Source organism: Ranitomeya imitator, chromosome 6 (genome assembly GCF_032444005.1).
Source record: "Ranitomeya imitator isolate aRanImi1 chromosome 6, aRanImi1.pri, whole genome shotgun sequence".
NCBI lineage: Eukaryota > Metazoa > Chordata > Amphibia > Anura > Dendrobatidae > Ranitomeya > Ranitomeya imitator.
In genome coordinates, this window is record NC_091287.1 from 14,067,260 (window position 1) to 14,085,356 (window position 18,097).

The window sequence follows — 18,097 nt, forward strand, 5'->3', positions numbered from 1 at the left end:
TGGTCCCCAATCTAAGTGGGACCGGAAGTGTCTCTTTATGAGGATCAAGCCCTACCTTTTTACAAGTCGGCAGGTTGTCTTTGGAGGGGACTTCAATGCTGTCACGAGGCCCCGAGATAGAGGAGGTTCCAGAGACAAGCTGACTTATGATAGCGTCGCCCCTTAATAGTATAGCTAGTGAGGCTCGCCTGGTGGATGTCCACATTCGGCACACCCCAGGCCACGAGGGGTTCACCTATCATAGAGGTAACTGTAGGTCCAGAATAGATAGGTTTTATTTAAAGGAGGAAGCTGTCTCTTCAGCAGTGTCTGTTGTTGAGGTGGAGTTCTCCGACCACTGTTTAATTTTGTTTTCTCTGAATGTTACAGAGACCCTCCGGATGGGAAGAGGCTTTTGGAGGCTCAATTCATCTCTCTTGGAAGAAGCGGAGATAAGACAGTCCTTTGAGGATTTTCTTCAGAGCCAGGTACCATTACTGGATCTTTGTAGTAGTAAGTCAGAGTGGTGGGAGATGTTCAAGGAAAGGGTGGCGAGATTCTTCCGCCAGCTCTCGAGCCTCAGGAGTCTGAGCAGGTACCGCCTGTATCAGGGTCTGAGGAGGAAACTCGAGCATCTTGTCTCAACTGGAGGTAGCCGCGAGGAGATCTCCAGAGTGAAATCTTTGCTTATGAGGTGTCAGTACGATAGACACGCATCTTTGGTTTTTGAGAGGGATTACGGGAAGTACCGCTCGCCCGACCCTTACAGAAACTGCAAGATGTCAGTGAATAGTAAAGTGGTTACAGGACTGGTCGACACTACGGGGTCCCTGAGGCGATCCAGATCAGGGATCCTGGAGGTTGTCAGATCCTTCTACTCGCACCTCTTGGGGAAGAGTGATCTTGATTGGGATGAGATGTCGGCTTTCCTGGCTGAAGCTGTCCCCGAACCAGGGGTAGACCCCTCTCTTGACGTTTTGACAGAAATGATCAGGGAAGAGGAAGTTCAGTTGGCGATTGAAGGGCTTGCCCCCAAAAAATCGCCTGGTCCAGATGGCTTAACATCTGAATTCTATAAGACCTTTAAGGACGTTTTGGTTCCCCTCTTGACTGAGGTATTCAATGAGTGTCTTTCCTCGGGCACTCTGCCGAAGTCAATGAGGAGGTCTGCTCTGATCATCTTGTCAAAGGGTAAGGACCCGTCTTGCATTGAGAACTGGCGTCCGATAGCGCTTCTCAATGCAGACAGGAAGGTTCTGGCAAAGGTGCTGTTTAATCGGCTGGTGAAATTTGCACCCCGACTCCTTTCGGGGGCCCAGCATTGCTCTGTTCCAGGCCGCAGCACATTTAGTGCTGTGCTCTGTGTCCGAGAGGCAGTGGAGCAGGGTAGGGCTGGTCACTGGAAGGGGTACATGCTGTCACTGGACCAGGCAAAAGCGTTTGATCGGGTTAATCATGAGTATCTCTGGTCCGTCCTTCTGAGATATGGCCTGCCGGGGGGGTTTGTTGATTGGCTTAAGACCTTGTACAGTGGGGCAGAGAGTTTCCCGCTTGTGAATGGTTGGATTGGCAGCTCTTTTGATGTTGGGTCCGGTGTTCGCCAGGGTTGTCCCTTGAGCCCGCTGCTGTACGTGTTTGCGATTGACCCTCTTCTTAGGAGGGTGGAGCGTGGACCGTTGGCCGGGATTGGGATGGACCAGGCAGCACCGGAAGCCACTCTGAGGGTGGTGGCGTATGCTGATGATGTCACTGTGTTTGTTTCCTCTCATGAGGAGGCAGGGTGGCTGATGTCAGAGGTAGATCGCTACTCGGAGGCATCCAGGTCCAAGATCAACCGGGATAAGTGTGAGAGTCTCTGGCTGGGAGGAGGAGATCCTGGTTTTGATCTCCCGGACACCCTTCCAGGACCCAAAGTCTCTGCAAGAGTCCTTGGCATCGAATTTGGCCAGGGGGATTACCCCAAACAAAATTGGGACAGCAGGCTAGAGATCGCCACTCAGAAGGTGAACCAATGGAAGGGTTGGTCTTTGACCCTAAGGGAAAGGGTAAACCTGATCAAAACTTACCTGCTCCCTTTACTGATTTATCTGGGCAGTGTATGCATCTTGCCGGAATCTCTCTGGACTTGGGTCTACAGTTTGTTCTTCCAACTGTTATGGGGGAATAGACTGAACCTGGTCAAGAGGGAGGTTACTTACCGTACGAGGAGACTAGGAGGGTTGGGTATGGTCAACCCTGTGGTATTCCTTGTGGATACCTTCATTAAGATCAATATCGCAAACCTCTGGAAAGAGAGGGCTCCTCCGTGGGTATTCTCCTGTAGGGGATGGTTTCAGCCTTTCTTCCAGGAATGGGAGACAGGAGGGCAAGTGAAGGATCTTCGCACACCGCATGGACATCTTCCGGCTTACGCTACCTTGGTTCGGAAGGTAATTCGTCGGTGGGGTCTGGGAATGTGGGAGATCAGGACTCTGCCAAGGAAACTCCTTGACAATAGGGTTCTGTTGACCCATTTCCAGAGGCCTCTGGCGCTCAGGGACTGCCCAAGTCGGGATCTTGGGGTGGGTCTGCATCTTTTGAATTCTATCAGGATCCCCTCGAAGTTTTGGGACTTAGCTTGGCGCTGCTTCCATGGGAAACTGTGTGTGAGGGACAATCTGAAGTGTAGGAGCTCTGAGGACAGGAATTGTCCTCGGGAGCATTGTGGTACCTTGCTGGAAAGCATGGACCACTTCCTGCTTCATTGTCCCTTCAACACAGAGGTGTACAACAGGGTGGGCGCCTTCATTGGCTGGTCTCGGCTGGCCGGTCTCTCCTATGCGGAATGGGCCTATGGAGCATTCGGAGACCTTGGTGGTCGGGACCGCTGCACCTTATTTCTAGTTAGCGCAGTGGTTAGGTATCACACGTGGAACGCACGGTGCTTAGTATCGACGCAACGAAAAATCCTCCCAGTGGAAGATGTGTTTAGGACCATACTCGGTGACCTGGTGAAGGTGCGCTCTCTGGAGTATGGGAGACTGGGCGCACGGAGGGCCGCTCTCCTCTGGAGGGGCTTTTCTTTTAGTGTGCCCTAGTCTGGTCATCTCCTTTCCTGGTGGTGGGCTGCTGCTGACACTGTAGATTTTTGTTTTGTTTGATCATTATACAGTGATGTAGGGCTGCAGGCGCCGAACTTGGGCTTTGTGATTTGTAATTATTGTGGTGTGTGCTGCTGTATATAATGTATATATTGTATATAGGGATATAGAATTGGGTGTAGGTGTTAGGTTCGGTGGTGGGAAAAGGGGGGAGGTGGGATTATCTTGTGGGACTATAGGACACTGGGCTGTTTGGAGGAAAACTGGCACTGCCTGATCTGGCCTATGGACGTTGGACCTGGACTGAGGCATGAGACGCAGGACCAGCTCTCAGGTCAGTGCGGGGGGTTGGGAATGAAGGATAGCTTAGTATTGTATATATTTGTGTAATTTGTAGTTATTTTATTTAAAACTAAAAAAAAAAAAAAAAAAGTTCATGTATATAGTTTTTGTTTGCCATTGTTTATTTTATTTGTTATTATTATTTTGTTTGGTGACCGGACCAGAAGGTCAAAGTAGTTTATTCTGTATATACTGTATAATATGTGTGAGAGGAGAGAATGAGCGGCTGGACCAGTGTTCAGTATACTGTTTATTTTCTGGCTAATATTTTTGTTATGTTTTCTGCTATTATTATTGTTATGTTTTTCATTTTTATAATAAAAGATCTACAGGATGTAACTCAGGATCAGTAATGTAAAGTATGTACACAGTGACTGCACCAGCAGAATAGTGAGTGCAGCTCTGGAGTATAATACAGGATGTAACTCAGGATCAGTAATGTAATGTATGTACACAGTGACTGCACCAGCAGAATAGTGAGTACAGCTCTGGGGTATAATACAGGATGTAACTCAGGATCAGTAATGTAATGTATGTACACAGTGACTGCACCAGCAGGATAGTGAGTGCATCTCTGGAGTATAATACAGGATGTAACTCAAGATCAGTAATGTAATGTAGGTAACATAGTAACATAGTAACATAGTAAGGCCGAAAAAAGACATTTGTCCATCCAGTTCAGCCTATATTCCATCATAATAAATCCCCAGATCTACGTCCTTCTACAGAACCTAATAATTGTATGATACAATATTGTTCTGCTCCAGGAAGACATCCAGGCCTCTCTTGAACCCCTCGACTGAGTTCGCCATCACCACCTCCTCAGACAAGCAATTCCAGATTCTCACTGCCCTAACAGTAAAGAATCCTCTTCTAAGTTGGTGGAAAAACCTTCTCTCCTCCAGACGCAAAGAATGCCCCCTTGTGCCCGTCACCTTCCTTGGTATAAACAGATCCTCAGCAAGATATTTGTATTGTCCCCTTATATACTTATACATGGTTATTAGATCGCCCCTCAGTCGTCTTTTTTCTAGACTAAATAATCCTAATTTCGCTAATCTATCTGGGTATTGTAGTTCTCACATCCCCTTTATTAATTTTGTTGCCCTCTTTTGTACTCTCTCTAGTTCCATTATATCCTTCCTGAGCACCGGTGCCCAAAACTGGACACAGTACTCCATGTGTGGTCTAACTAGGGATTTGTACAGAGGCAGTATAATGCTCTCATCATGTGTATCCAGACCTCTTTTAATGCACCCCATGATCCTGTTTGCCTTGGCAGCTGCTGCCTGGCACTGGCTGCTCCAGGTAAGTTTATCATTAACTAGGATCCCCAAGTCCTTCTCCCTGTCAGATTTACCCAGTGGTTTCCCGTTCAGTGTGTAATGGTGATATTGATTCCCTATTCCCATGTGTATAACCTTACATTTATCATTGTTAAACCTCATCTGCCACCTTTCAGCCCAAGTTTCCAACTTATCCAGATCCATCTGTAGCAGAATACTATCTTCTCTTGTATTAACTGCTTTACATAGTTTTGTATCATCTGCAAATATCGATATTTTACTGTGTAAACCTTCTACCAGATCATTAATGAATATGTTGAAGAGAACAGGTCCCAATACTGACCCCTGCGGTACCCTACTGGTCACAGCGACCCAGTTAGAGACTATACCATTTATAACCACCCTCTGCTTTCTATCACTAAGCCAGTTACTAACCCATTTACACACATTTTCCCCCAGACCAAGCATTCTCATTTTGTGTACCAACCTCTTGTGCGGCACGGTATCAAACGCTTTGGAAAAATCGAGATATACCACGTCCAATGACTCACCGTGGTCCAGTCTATAGCTTACCTCTTCATAAAAACTGATTAGATTGGTTTGACAGGAGCGATTTCTCATAAACCCATGCTGATATGGAGTTAAACAGTTATTCTCATTGAGATAATCCAGAATAACATCCCTCAGAAACCCTTCAAATATTTTACCAACAATAGAGGTTAGACTTACTGGCCTATAATTTCCAGGTTCACTTTTAGAGCCCTTTTTGAATATTGGCACCACATTTGCTATGCGCCAGTCCTGCGGAACAGACCCTGTCGCTATAGAGTCCCTAAAAATAAGAAATAATGGTTTATCTATTACATTACTTAGTTCTCTTAGTACTCGTGGGTGTATGCCATCCGGACCCGGAGATTTATCTATTTTAATCTTATTTAGCCGGTTTCGCACCTCTTCTTGGGTTAGATTGGTGACCCTTAATATAGGGTTTTCATTGTTTCTTGGGATTTCACCTAGCATTTCATTTTCCACCGTGAATACCGTGGAGAAGAAGGTGTTTAATATGTTAGCTTTTTCCTCGTCATCTACAACCATTCTTTCCTCACTATTTTTTAAGGGGCCTACATTTTCAGTTTTTATTCTTTTACTATTGATATAGTTGAAGAACAGTTTGGGATTAGTTTTACTCTCCTTAGCAATGTGCTTCTCTGTTTCCTTTTTGGCAGCTTTAATTAGTTTTTTAGATAAAGTATTTTTCTCCCTATAGTTTTTTAGAGCTTCAATGGTGCCATCCTGCTTTAGTAGTGCAAATGCTTTCTTTTTACTGTTAATTGCCTGTCTTACTTCTTTGTTTAGCCACATTGGGTTTTTCCTATTTCTAGTCCTTTTATTCCCACAAGGTATAAACCGCTTACACTGCCTATTTAGGATGTTCTTAAACATTTCCCATTTATTATCTGTATTCTCATTTCTGAGGATACAGATAATATACAGTGACTGCACCAGCAGAATAGTGAGTGCAGCTCTGGGGTATAATACAGGATGTAACTCAGGATCAGTAATGTAATGTATGTACACAGTGACTGCACCAGCAGAATAGTGAGCGCAGCTCTGGGGTATAATACAGGATGTAACTCAGGATCAGTAATGTAATGTATGTACACAGTGATTGCACCAGCAGAATAGTGAGTGCATCTCTGGATTATAATACAGGATGTAACTCAAGATCAGTAATGTAATGTAGGTACACAGTGACTGCACCAGCAGAATAGTGAGTGCATCTCTGGAGTATAATACAGGATGTAACTCAAGATCAGTAATGTAATGTATGTACACAGTGACTGCACCAGCAGAATAGTGAGTGCAGCTCTGGAGTATAATACAGGAGGTAACTCAGGATCAGTAATGCATGTCCACAGTGACTGCACCAGCAGAATAGTGAGTGCATCTCTGGAGTATAATACAGGATGTAACTCAGGATCAGTAATGTAATGTATGTACACAGTGACTGCACCAGCAGAATAGTGAGTGCATCTCTGGATTATAATACAGGATGTAACTCAAGATCAGTAATGTAATGTATGTACACAGTGACTGCACCAGCAGAATAGTGAGTGCAGCTCTGGAGTATAATACAGGAGGTAACTCAGGATCAGTAATGCATGTCCACAGTGACTGCACCAGCAGAATAGTGAGTGCATCTCTGGAGTATAATACAGGATGTAACTCAGGATCAGTAATGTAATGTATGTACACAGTGACTGCACCAGCAGAATAGTGAGCGCAGCTCTGGGGTATAATACAGGATGTAACTCAGGATCAGTAATGTAATGTATGTACACAGTGATTGCACCAGCAGAATAGTGAGTGCATCTCTGGATTATAATACAGGATGTAACTCAAGATCAGTAATGTAATGTAGGTACACAGTGACTGCACCAGCAGAATAGTGAGTGCATCTCTGGAGTATAATACAGGATGTAACTCAGGATCAGTAAAGTAATGTTTGTACACAGTGACTGCACCAGCAGAATAGTGAGCGCAGCTCTGGGGTATAATACAGGAGGTAACTCAGGATCAGTAATGTAATGTATGTACACAGTGACTGCACCAGCAGAATAGTGAGTGCAGCTCTGGGGTATAATACAGGATGTAACTCAGGATCCGTAATGTAATGTATGTACACAGTGACTGCACCAGCAGAATAGTGAGCGCAGCTCTGGGGTATAATACAGGTTGTAACTCAGGATCAGTAATGTAATGTATGTACACAGTGACTGCACCAGCAGAATAGTGAGTGCAGCTCTGGGGTATAATACAGGATGTAACCCAGGATCAGTAATGTAATGTATGTACACAGTGACTGCACCAGCAGAATAGTGAGTGCAGCTCTGGGGTATAATACAGGATGTAACTCAGGATCAGTAATGTAATGTATGTACACAGTGACTGCAACAGCAGAATAGTGAGTGCAGCTCTGGAGTATAATATAGGATGTAACTCAGGATCAGTAATGTAATGTATGTACACAGTGACTGCACCAGCAGAATAGTGAGTGCAGCTCTGGAATTTAACTCTTGCTTACATGTCATGTTGCTGATACTGAAATGATGGGGAACAGAGCAGTCACTGGTAATGTCTCACCATCACAACAGTGTGTAGTACGGGCATGCTGGAAGAAGTTGTTTATGAAGACCCCCTTCCACATGCTGATATGGCAGATGTACTACAGATGATATGTGTGATTTAGTCCGACTGTTAATAAACCTTATTTCTAGATATTGAATTCCTCTGTCAGGCAGATTTTTGGGTGTGTCTCCGCATCAGCAGCTGGGTGCACAGCGTGGTTCAGCTAATGAGTAGCACATTACTTGGCTATGTTTTGTGTCTATGCTGCACAGCAGATAAATATGGATGGGTAAATAAGGATAACATCATATCCATTAATTTATTTGATGAGCTCCCCTCTGTGCACAGATTTGGGTGGTCTTCAAGGGAACCATGGACCTTTTGTCTTAGTCATGGAAGGTTATACCTTCCTGGTCAATGGTGGTCTGACAGCTGAGACTCCCAAGATTTGGCGCTCTCCAAAACCCCAAATGAATGGAGCCGAGGTCAAGCACTGTACTCGCCTATCTTCGGCAGTCCCATGGAGAATGAAAGGAGCAGAGATTTCCTTACTTGATCTTTGCTCCATTCAGACAGAGCTCTTCAGAGCCCCATTCTCGAGATCGGTTGGTGTCTCAGAGCTCGGACTCCAGTGATGAGGAAGTTATGGATAAGATATACTTCCAAGCATTCTACAAACCCTTTAAGATATAATTGCCTCCTTAGATGAGTTTCCCTGTGACCTACCTTAGCTTAAGATTTGCCATAAAGTCCTTCATGGCGACGTTGTCCAAGAGAACAAAGTCCGCTTTCCCAAACTCCAAGCTTTCCTGCTCCGCCATACCACCAGAGAAGATGGGCACCCACCTGATAGCGGGGTGTGAGTAAGGTGAAATGAAGTCTGGAGTCAAACTTGCAAGTGACTGAAGTGTAGAGGAAGATGGAGCGAAGGCGAGAACAGGTCGGTGGCTTCCTGCTGCGGTTTCAGGCGGGGACGTTAGAAGGGAAGTTAAGAGCTCTCTGTGCCGGCTCGGTGACATCGGACGTCTACAGCTGACTGTCATTGACCACAGATGAAGCGGATGACCCATGGGCATGGTGATAGCACCAGCGCAATTCAGTTTCTCTTCTGAGGCCTTTCTCTGCTCACCAATCACCGGTGCCGGATGCTGATAAAGGGGAACATGAAGAAACAGGAAGAAAATAGAAAGAATGTGAAAATACCAGAACAAATCTATTATTCATCAATAAGACCTGATTGTTGCCGAATTATCAAGTACTCCGAATTATTGGATAGTCAAAAAAAAGTCTACAAAGCTTTCAATAATCAAATAAAGTAACACCAATAATATCTGAAGTGTGATGAGGTCATCCTGCTGAAGTTATGATATCATTCCGGAAACATGATGAAAGCTTCAAACCTGATGTACATAGAGGAGACGCCACATGCGTTATGCTACAGTGTCAGCTAATCTGTTACTGCTGACAAGAGCCTGTATATCGCATGAGAGGTTGTCAGCCCAGTCAGTTCTCAGTGTCTGTATTAGGGATAGTCAGACAGATGAATTACTCGCGTGAGGATCGCATCACAATCCTCAGACTGGCTGTCGGGTTTCCTGACCTGAGCGTAACAGCTTTATGTATTTCTCTGCAGCCGTCACGCTCAAGTCAGGAGAGCTGACAGCCAGTCCGAGTGTTATGATTCCTGGAGTGGACCCACTGGATCGCGGTGACGACCGTTCCCAGGCGAGCTGACCAGGTGGAACCGACCCCTATACAGGGACCTTTAGGGACAAGCCTAGGAGGGAGATACACAGCGATAGCTTGTGCCAGAGGGGCAGCTCGAGGATAACGAGGAGAATCAGGGTACTCACCGAGGACCAGACGGGCAGAGCAGCCACAGAGAAAACCCGGGACTCAGGACACGGCAGGGTTCACGCAGAGGGTACCGGATCCTGAACGGAACAGAGCACGCACTGGAGGAATACTGGGACTGAGCAGAGAACGCACGCACTGGAAGCGTACAGGGACTGAGCAGAGCACACATACACTGAAAGCGTATGGGGACCTGACGTATAGAAACCAAAGTGGACCTGGAGGGAGCACGGAAAGGCACAATAACAATCAGGCACTTCCTCTAGCAGGAAGCGACCTGATATACCTAGGGGCCGCTACCCAGGCAGGACAGCGCTTCTGGGTCAGTACAACCCGGCATCATAAAGAAGGAGGGAGTGCACGCAACCGCGAGGCAAGCGGCCTAACGTGCATGCGCGGGAACGGGATCCCCAGCGCGGCTGAGGACCCGAAAGAGAAGGCGGGACGTGGCGAGGGACCTGGGAAGCAATGCGAGTATCTCTGTGTGCAGTAATAGTAACTCCCTTACACCCCTCTGTCTTAATGCTGGAAATAAATCTCCTCAAGATATGAGGAGTGTTGATGTTCTCCCGTGGTTCCCATGACCTCTCCCCAGGCCCATACCCCTTCCAATCAATTAAGAAGAAGGTTCTCCCCTAACCTTTCTCCTGGCTAGTTTATCTCTTACTTCAAAAACATTATCAGTGCTAACAGGTGGTGGAGAAGAACCAACAGAAGAATGATGGCGGTGAAGGATCACAGGTTTAAGGAGAGACACATGGAAGGAGTTGGAGATATGGAGCGAGGCAGGCAACCTCAGCTTGTAGGCTATGTCATTGACTCGAGCCAGGATCTCAAAGGGATCAATGTAGCGAGGACCCAATTTATAGGAGGGAATCTTAAGATGGATATAACTGGAAGAAAGCCAGACCATATTGCCGGGTTGATAAGGAGGAGCATCCAAATGCCTTTTGTCAGCATGCTTTTTCATCCTTATGCAAGACCTCACAAGCGCATCCTTGGTCTCCTCCTAAATCTTAGAGAATTCCAAGGACAGGAGTAGGCAGCCGGCACACTGGAACCAGGGGAAACCAGAAGAGGCAGGTTGGGTTGTTGACCAGAGACGATGAAGAATGGCGACTTGGTAGAAGACTCACCAGAGTAATTGTTATATGCAAATTCGGCCCAAGGGAGGAGGTCAACCCAATAGTCGTGGTGGGCATTAGAAAAATGGCGGAGATACGAGGTCAAGACCAGGTTAATCCGCTCCACCTGACCGTTGGACTGGGGATGATAGGCTAAAGAGAAGTCTAAAGTCACGTTCAAAAGTTTGCAGAGAGCTCTCCCAAACGGGAGGTGAATTGGACTCCCCTATCTGACACTATGTGTTGCGGGAAACCATAGAATTTGAAGATATGATGAATAAAAATTCTTGCCAACTTGGGAGCTGAGGGCAGACCAGGCAGCGGGACAAAGAGTTCCATCTTAGAAAACCGATCCACAACCACCAGAATAGTTGTGCAACCCATGGAGCGAGGAAGAGCAGTGACAAAGTCCATGGTAATATGCCACCAGGGAACCGAAGGCATGGGAAGAGGATGCAGGACCCCAGAGGGTTGTTGTCTCGGAATCTTGACCCGGCGCAGGAAGGACAGGAGGCAGAAAATTCTTTGACATCCTGGCGCAGGGGTGCCCTCAAATAGTGGCGAGAGAGAGATTGCATGTCCGGCAATTTTAGATGAGTGGCCCCAGTGCAGAACCCTCTCCCTGTCATTCTCTGAGACGAATGTCTTACCCGGCGGTAAGGTAGCAAACCTCAGGGGAGCCACCGAGATTATTTTGTAGGGATCAATAATGTGGGATGGTTCCTCTTCAATATTAGCCGACTGGAAGGACCTTGACAGCGCGTCAGCTTTAACGTTCTTTTCGCCAGGCCGGAAGTGAAGCTCAAAAGCAAAACAGGTGAAAAACAGGGACTACTGGGCTTGGGGCCAACTGAATATAAGCCAGATTCTTATGGTTGGTGAAAATTATGAATGGATGTAAAGCGCCCTCCAGAAGATACCGCCACTCCTCCAATGCTAATATGATGGCCTGTAGATCTCTGTCACCAATAGAATAGTTGTGTTCTGAAGTATAAAATGCCTTGGAGATGAATCCACAAGTGATCAAACGACCAGAAAACGACCTCTGGGAGAGCAAACCCCCAGCCCCTGTGGAGGGGCATCCACCTTAAGAATGAATGGCCTATTAGTGTCTGGGTGATGAAGTACTGGTGCTCGTGCGAAGGCTTGCTTCAGAGTCAGAAAGGCTTCCTTGGCCTCCGAAGACCAATCACTGGGATCAGCTCCCTTGCGGATTAGTGACAAGAATGTCGTCGAGATACACCACAACGCGGGAATACAAGAGATCCCGGAAGACGTAATTTATAAACTCCTGAAACACTGCAGGAGCATTACAGAGACCGAAGGGCATGACCAAATATTCATAGTGCCCATCCCGTGTGTTGAATGCGGTCTTCCACTCATCTCCAGCACGGATACAGACCAAATTGTAGGCCACATGGTGATCAAGCTTAGTACTAAGATTCTCGCTCCTCATAGGCGATCAAAGAGCTCAGGAATGAGTGGTAGTGGGTACTTCTTCTTGATGGTAATTTAATTGAGCCCTCTGTATTCAATGCAAGGACGAAGTGAGCCGTCTTTCTTTTTGACAAAGAAGAATCCAGCACCAGGGGGAGAAGACTTTCGGATAAAGCCTTTGGCCAAATTCTCCTTAATATACTCCAACATTGCTTGCGACTCAACTGGAGAGAGAGGATAGATTCTACCTCTGGGAGGCATAGAGCCAGGAATGAGTTCAATTGCGTAGTCATATGGCCGATGCTGGGGAAGACTCTCCGCCTCCCTCTTGCAAAAGGCATGCGCGAATGACCAATAAGTGACTGGTAATCCGGCCGGAGCGAAGATGGGACGAGAAATTTTGGCTGGGCGAACTGATAGCAGGCATTGATCATGGCAGTGCTGACCCCAACAAAGAACGTTCCGAGCGCCAGTCCAGAATAGGTTCATGTGACCTCAGCTAAGGTAGCCTGAGAAGAATTACATGGGACAAATTGGGCAAGACGTAGAACGCGATTCTCTCGCGATGTAGAGCCCCCACCTGCAACTCCACCTCTTCTGTAACCTTCGTGACGGTTTCTTGTATAAGCCTTCCATCCACAGAGGAAATCAGATGCGGCTCCTTCAGAATCCTGATCGGAATCCGGAGCTTCTTGATCACCTCCAGACTAATGAAGTCGCCTGCCGTGCCCAAATCCAAATATACCAACTCCGAGTAGCGCCCATTCATAGAAGTTATCTGGACATAGTTAAAGCTAGAGAGGAATCACACACACCCAGGGAGGCCTCTCCTATCTGACCTAGGTGGAGGAGTTTCCCGGCGAACAGGGCAGGAACAGAGTAAATGGAGGCACTACCACAATAAAAACAAAGCCCTTGTGCAACCCTCTCTTTCTGATCCTGATCCGACATCTTGACCTGATCCACCTGCATAGGTTCAGGTGCGGGAACGGAAGAGGACACCATAGATCGCGGGCTGAGAGATCTATTGATGGAGGAAACCATTACCCAGGCCAGAGCCTCGCCCTCCAAATGTGAAGCTAGGAACGCCACTTCAGTGGGATATTGGTGCAGCAATAATTCAAAACCTAGGCGGCATTGATTCAAAAAACTCCGATACAGCTTGGGGTCACCATTATACCGGGGTGGTTTACCAAGACGGGTTGGAGGATGCAGAGAGGGATCAGGGTTACGTGACTGACTGAGCTTGAGCAGAGGTTGCGGAGGCAGACTGAAAGGGGAGCAGACGGTCATCCACTGAAGCCATATAACTTAATATGTGAGTCTGGGTGTCATGCTGCTGAACTAGCTCCTGTTGGAGATTGGAGCTGGGAGGCATTCCCAGGGTCAGAGGCCTGTAAAGCAGACATCTGAGATTCCATGGACTTCATGAAAGACATTATACGCGTCTGATTCTCCTGCAAGTACACCAACTCCTTCTGAGCGGCAGCCAATGCACCTGCGGGGACCATGTCCTGTTCTGTTATGATTTCTGGAGTGGATGGAGTCATCACGGTGATGACTATTCCCAGGCGAGCTGACCAGGTGGAACCGAACCCTATACAGGGACCGTTAGGGGCAAGCCTAGGAGGGAGATACACCGCGATAGCTTGTGCCAGGGGGGTGTCTCGAGGATAACAAGGAGAATCAGGGTACTCACCGAGGACCAGACGGGCAGAGCAGCCACAGAGAAAACCCGGGACTCAGGACACAGCAGGGTTCACACAGAGGGTAAGGATCCTGGACGGAGCAGAGCACGCACTGGAGGAATACTGGGACTGAGCAGAGCTGATCAAGCACTGGAAGCATACAGGGATAGAGCAGAGTACGCACACGCTGGAAGCGCATAGGGACAGAGCAGAGCACACACACACTGGAAGCGTACAGGGACAGAGCAGAGCACACACACTGGAAGCGTACAGGGACTGAGCAGAGCACGTACGCGCGCACTGGAAGCGTATAGGGACTGAGAAGAGCACGCACACACTGGAAGCGTGCAGAGATGGAGCAGAGCACGCACGCACTGGAAGCGTACAGGGATGGAGCAGAGCACGCACGCACTGGAAGCATACAGGGATGGAGCAGAGCACGCACACACTGGAAGCGTACAGGGATGAAGCAGAGCACACACGCATGCACTGGAAGCGCATAGTGACTGAGTAGAGCACGCACACACTGGAAGCGTACAGGGACTGAGTAGAGCACACACACACACTCAGGAAGCGTACAGGGACTGAGCAGAGCACACACACGCTGGAAGCGTACAGGGACAAAGCAGAGCACATACACACACTAGAAGCGTACGGGGATATGACGTACAGAAACCAAAGTGGACCTGGAGGGAGCACGGAAAGGCACAATAACAATCAGGCACTTCCTCTAGCACGAAGCGACCTGATATACCAGGAGGCCGCTGCCTCTCCTCCTGTACATATACACTGCACAGTACCACTCCTCCTGTCCTGTATATATATATATATATACACTAGATTGTGGCCCGATTCTAACGCATCGGGTATTCTAGAGTATGCATTTCCCTTAGTATATGGACAATGATGATTCCAGAATTCGCGGCAGACTGTGCCCGTCGCTGATTGGTCGAGGCAACCATTATGACATCCACGTCGATACTGTGCTTGTCGCTGAATCAGAAACGTGGGATTTCTACTTCTTTTATGACATCATTATGACATCATCGTCGCTGTGCCCGTTGCTGATTGGTCGAGGCCTGGCGGCCTCGACCAATCAGAAACGCGGGATTTCCAGGACAGACAGACAGACAGACAGATAGACAGACAGAAAAACCCTTAGACAATTCTAACGCATCGGGTATTCTAGAATATCCATGTCCCCGTAGTGTATGGACAATGATGATTCCAGAATTCGCGGCAGACTGTGCCCGTCGCTGATTGGCGGCCTCGACCAATCAGAGACGCAGGATGTCTATGTCCTTTATGACATCATCGTCGCTGTGCCCGTCGCTGATTGGTCGAGACCTGTTGGCTATTGTGGCCCGATTCTAACGCATCGGATATTCTAGAATATGCATGTCCCCGTAGTATATGATGATGATTCCAGGATTCGCGGCAGACTGTGCCCGTCGCTGATTGGTCGAGGCAACCTTTATGACATCATAGTCGCCATGGTAACCATTATGACATCTACGTCGATACTGTGCCCGTCGCTGAATCAGAACCGTGGGATTTCTACTTCTTTTATGACATCATTATGACATCATCGTCGCTGTGCCCGTTGCTGATTGGTCGAGGTCTGGCGGCCTCGACCAATCAGAGACGCAGGATTTCCAGGACAGACAGACAGACGGAAAAACCCTTAGGCAATTATATATATAGATACTAGATTGTGGCCCGATTCTAACGCATCGGGTATTCTAGAATATGCATGTCCCCGTAGTATATGGACAATGATGATTCCAGAATTCGCGGCAGACTGTGCCCATCGCTGATTGGTCGAGGCAACCTTTATGCCATCATCGTCACCATGGCAACCATTATGACATCTACGTCGATACTGTGCCCGTCGCTGATTGGTCGAGGCGAATTCGCGGCAGACTGTGCCCGTCGCTGATTGGTCGAGGCAACCTTTATGACATCATCGTCGCCATGCTGTGCCCGTCGCTGATTGGTCAAGGCCTGGCGGCCTCGACCAATCAGAGACGCGGCATTTCCAGGACAGACAGAGAGAAAGACAGACAGACGGAAAAACCCTTAGACAATTATATATATAGATATATATACAGGAGGAGTGGTACTGTGCAGTGTATATATACAGGAGAAGTGGTACTGTGCAGTGTATATATACAGGACAGGAGGAGTGGTACTGTGCAGTGTATATATACAGGAGGAGTGGTACTGTGCAGTGTATATATACAGGAGGAGTGGTACTGTGCAGTGTATATATACAGGACAGGAGGAGAGGTACTGTGCAGTGTATATATACAGGAGGAGTGGTACTGTGCATTGTATATATACAGGAGGAGTGGTACTGTGCAGTGTATATATACAGGAGGAGTGGTACTGTGCAGTGTATATATACAGGAGGAGTGGTACTGTGCAGTGTATATATACAGGACAGGAGGAGTGGTACTGTGCAGTGTATATATACAGGACAGGAGGAGTGGTACTGTGCAGTGTATATATACAGGACAGGAGGAGTGGTACTGTGCAGTGTATATATACAGGACAGGAGGAGTGGTACTGTGCAGTGTATATATACAGGACAGGAGAAGTGGTACTGTGCAGTGTATATATACAGGACAGGAGGAGTGGTACTGTGCAGTGTATATATACAGGACAGGAGGAGTGGTACTGTGCAGTGTATATATACAGGACAGGAGGAGTGGTACTGTGCAGTGTATATATACAGGACAGGAGGAGTGGTACTGTGCAGTGTATATATACAGGACAGGAGGAGTGGTACTGTGTAGTGTATATATACAGGAGGAGTGGTACTGTGCAGTGTATATACAGGACAGGAGGAGTGGTACTGTGCAGTGTATATATACAGGACAGGAGGAGAGGTACTGTGCAGTGTATATATACAGGACAGGAGGAGTGGTACTGTGCAGTGTATATATACAGGAGGAGTGGTACTGTGCAGTGTATATACAGGACAGGAGGAGTGGTAATGTGCAGTGTATATATACAGGACAGGAGAAGTGGTACTGTGCAGTGTATATATACAGGACAGGAGGAGTGGTACTGTGCAGTGTATATATACAGGACAGGAGGAGTGGTACTGTGCAGTGTATATATACAGGACAGGAGGAGTGGTACTGTGCAGTGTATATATACAGGACAGGAGGAGTGGTACTGTGTAGTGTATATATACAGGAGGAGTGGTACTATGCAGTGTATATACAGGACAGGAGGAGTGGTACTGTGCAGTGTATATATACAGGACAGGAGGAGAGGTACTGTGCAGTGTATATATACAGGACAGGAGGAGTGGTACTGTGCAGTGTATATATACAGGAGGAGTGGTACTGTGCAGTGTATATACAGGACAGGAGGAGTGGTACTGTGCAGTGTATATATACAGGACAGGAGGAGTGGTACTGTGCAGTGTATATATACAGGACAGGAGGGGCGGTACTGTGCAGTGTATATATACAGTACAGGAGAAGGGGTACTGTGCAGTGTATATACAGGACAGGAGGAGTGGTACTGTGCAATGTATATATACAGGAGGAGTGGTACTGTGCAGTGTATATACAGGACAAGAGGAGTGGTACTGTGCAGTGTATAGATACAGGACAGGAGGAGTGGTACTGTGCAGTGTATATATACAGGAGGAGTGGTACTGTGCAGTGTATATACAGGACAGGAGGAGTGGTACTGTGCAGTGTATATATACAGGACAGGAGGAGTGGTACTGTGCAGTGTATATATACAGGACAGGAGGAGAGGTACTGTGCAGTGTATATATACAGTACAGGAGAAGTGGTACTGTGCAGTGTATATACAGGACAAGAGGAGTGGTACTGTGCAGTGTATATATACAGGAGGAGTGGTACTGTGCAGTGTATATACAGGACAGGAGGAGTGGTACTGTGCAGTGTATATATACAGGACAGGAGGAGAGGTACTGTGCAGTGTATATATACAGGACAGGAGGAGAGGTACTGTGCAGTGTATATATACAGTACAGGAGAAGGGGTACTGTGCAGTGTATATATGCAGGACAGGAGGAGTGGTACTGTGCAGTGTATATATACAGGACAGGAGGAGTGGTACTGTGCAGTGTATATATACAGGAGGAGTGGTACTGTGCAGTGTATATATACAGGAGGAGTGGTACTGTGCAG

At 47.3% G+C, this 18,097-nt stretch overlaps 1 protein-coding gene across 2 annotated transcripts in view; it reads right to left on the reverse strand.

The window, feature by feature from the left end:
- Window positions 1–8,930, reverse strand: part of LOC138641634 (unconventional myosin-Ig-like) — a 259,855-nt gene extending 250,925 nt beyond the window's left edge. Inside the window, exon 1 of one of the 2 annotated variants that reach the window (XM_069729172.1) lies at window positions 8,543–8,925. In XM_069729172.1, the coding sequence (XP_069585273.1) occupies window positions 8,543–8,892 (350 nt within the window). In that variant the 5' untranslated portion in view covers window positions 8,893–8,925. Of the gene's footprint in view, window positions 1–8,542 lie in introns of both variants that reach the window. The other variant, XM_069729173.1, reaches the window with a different exon arrangement.
- Between the last annotated feature and the right edge of the window lie 9,167 nt (window positions 8,931–18,097).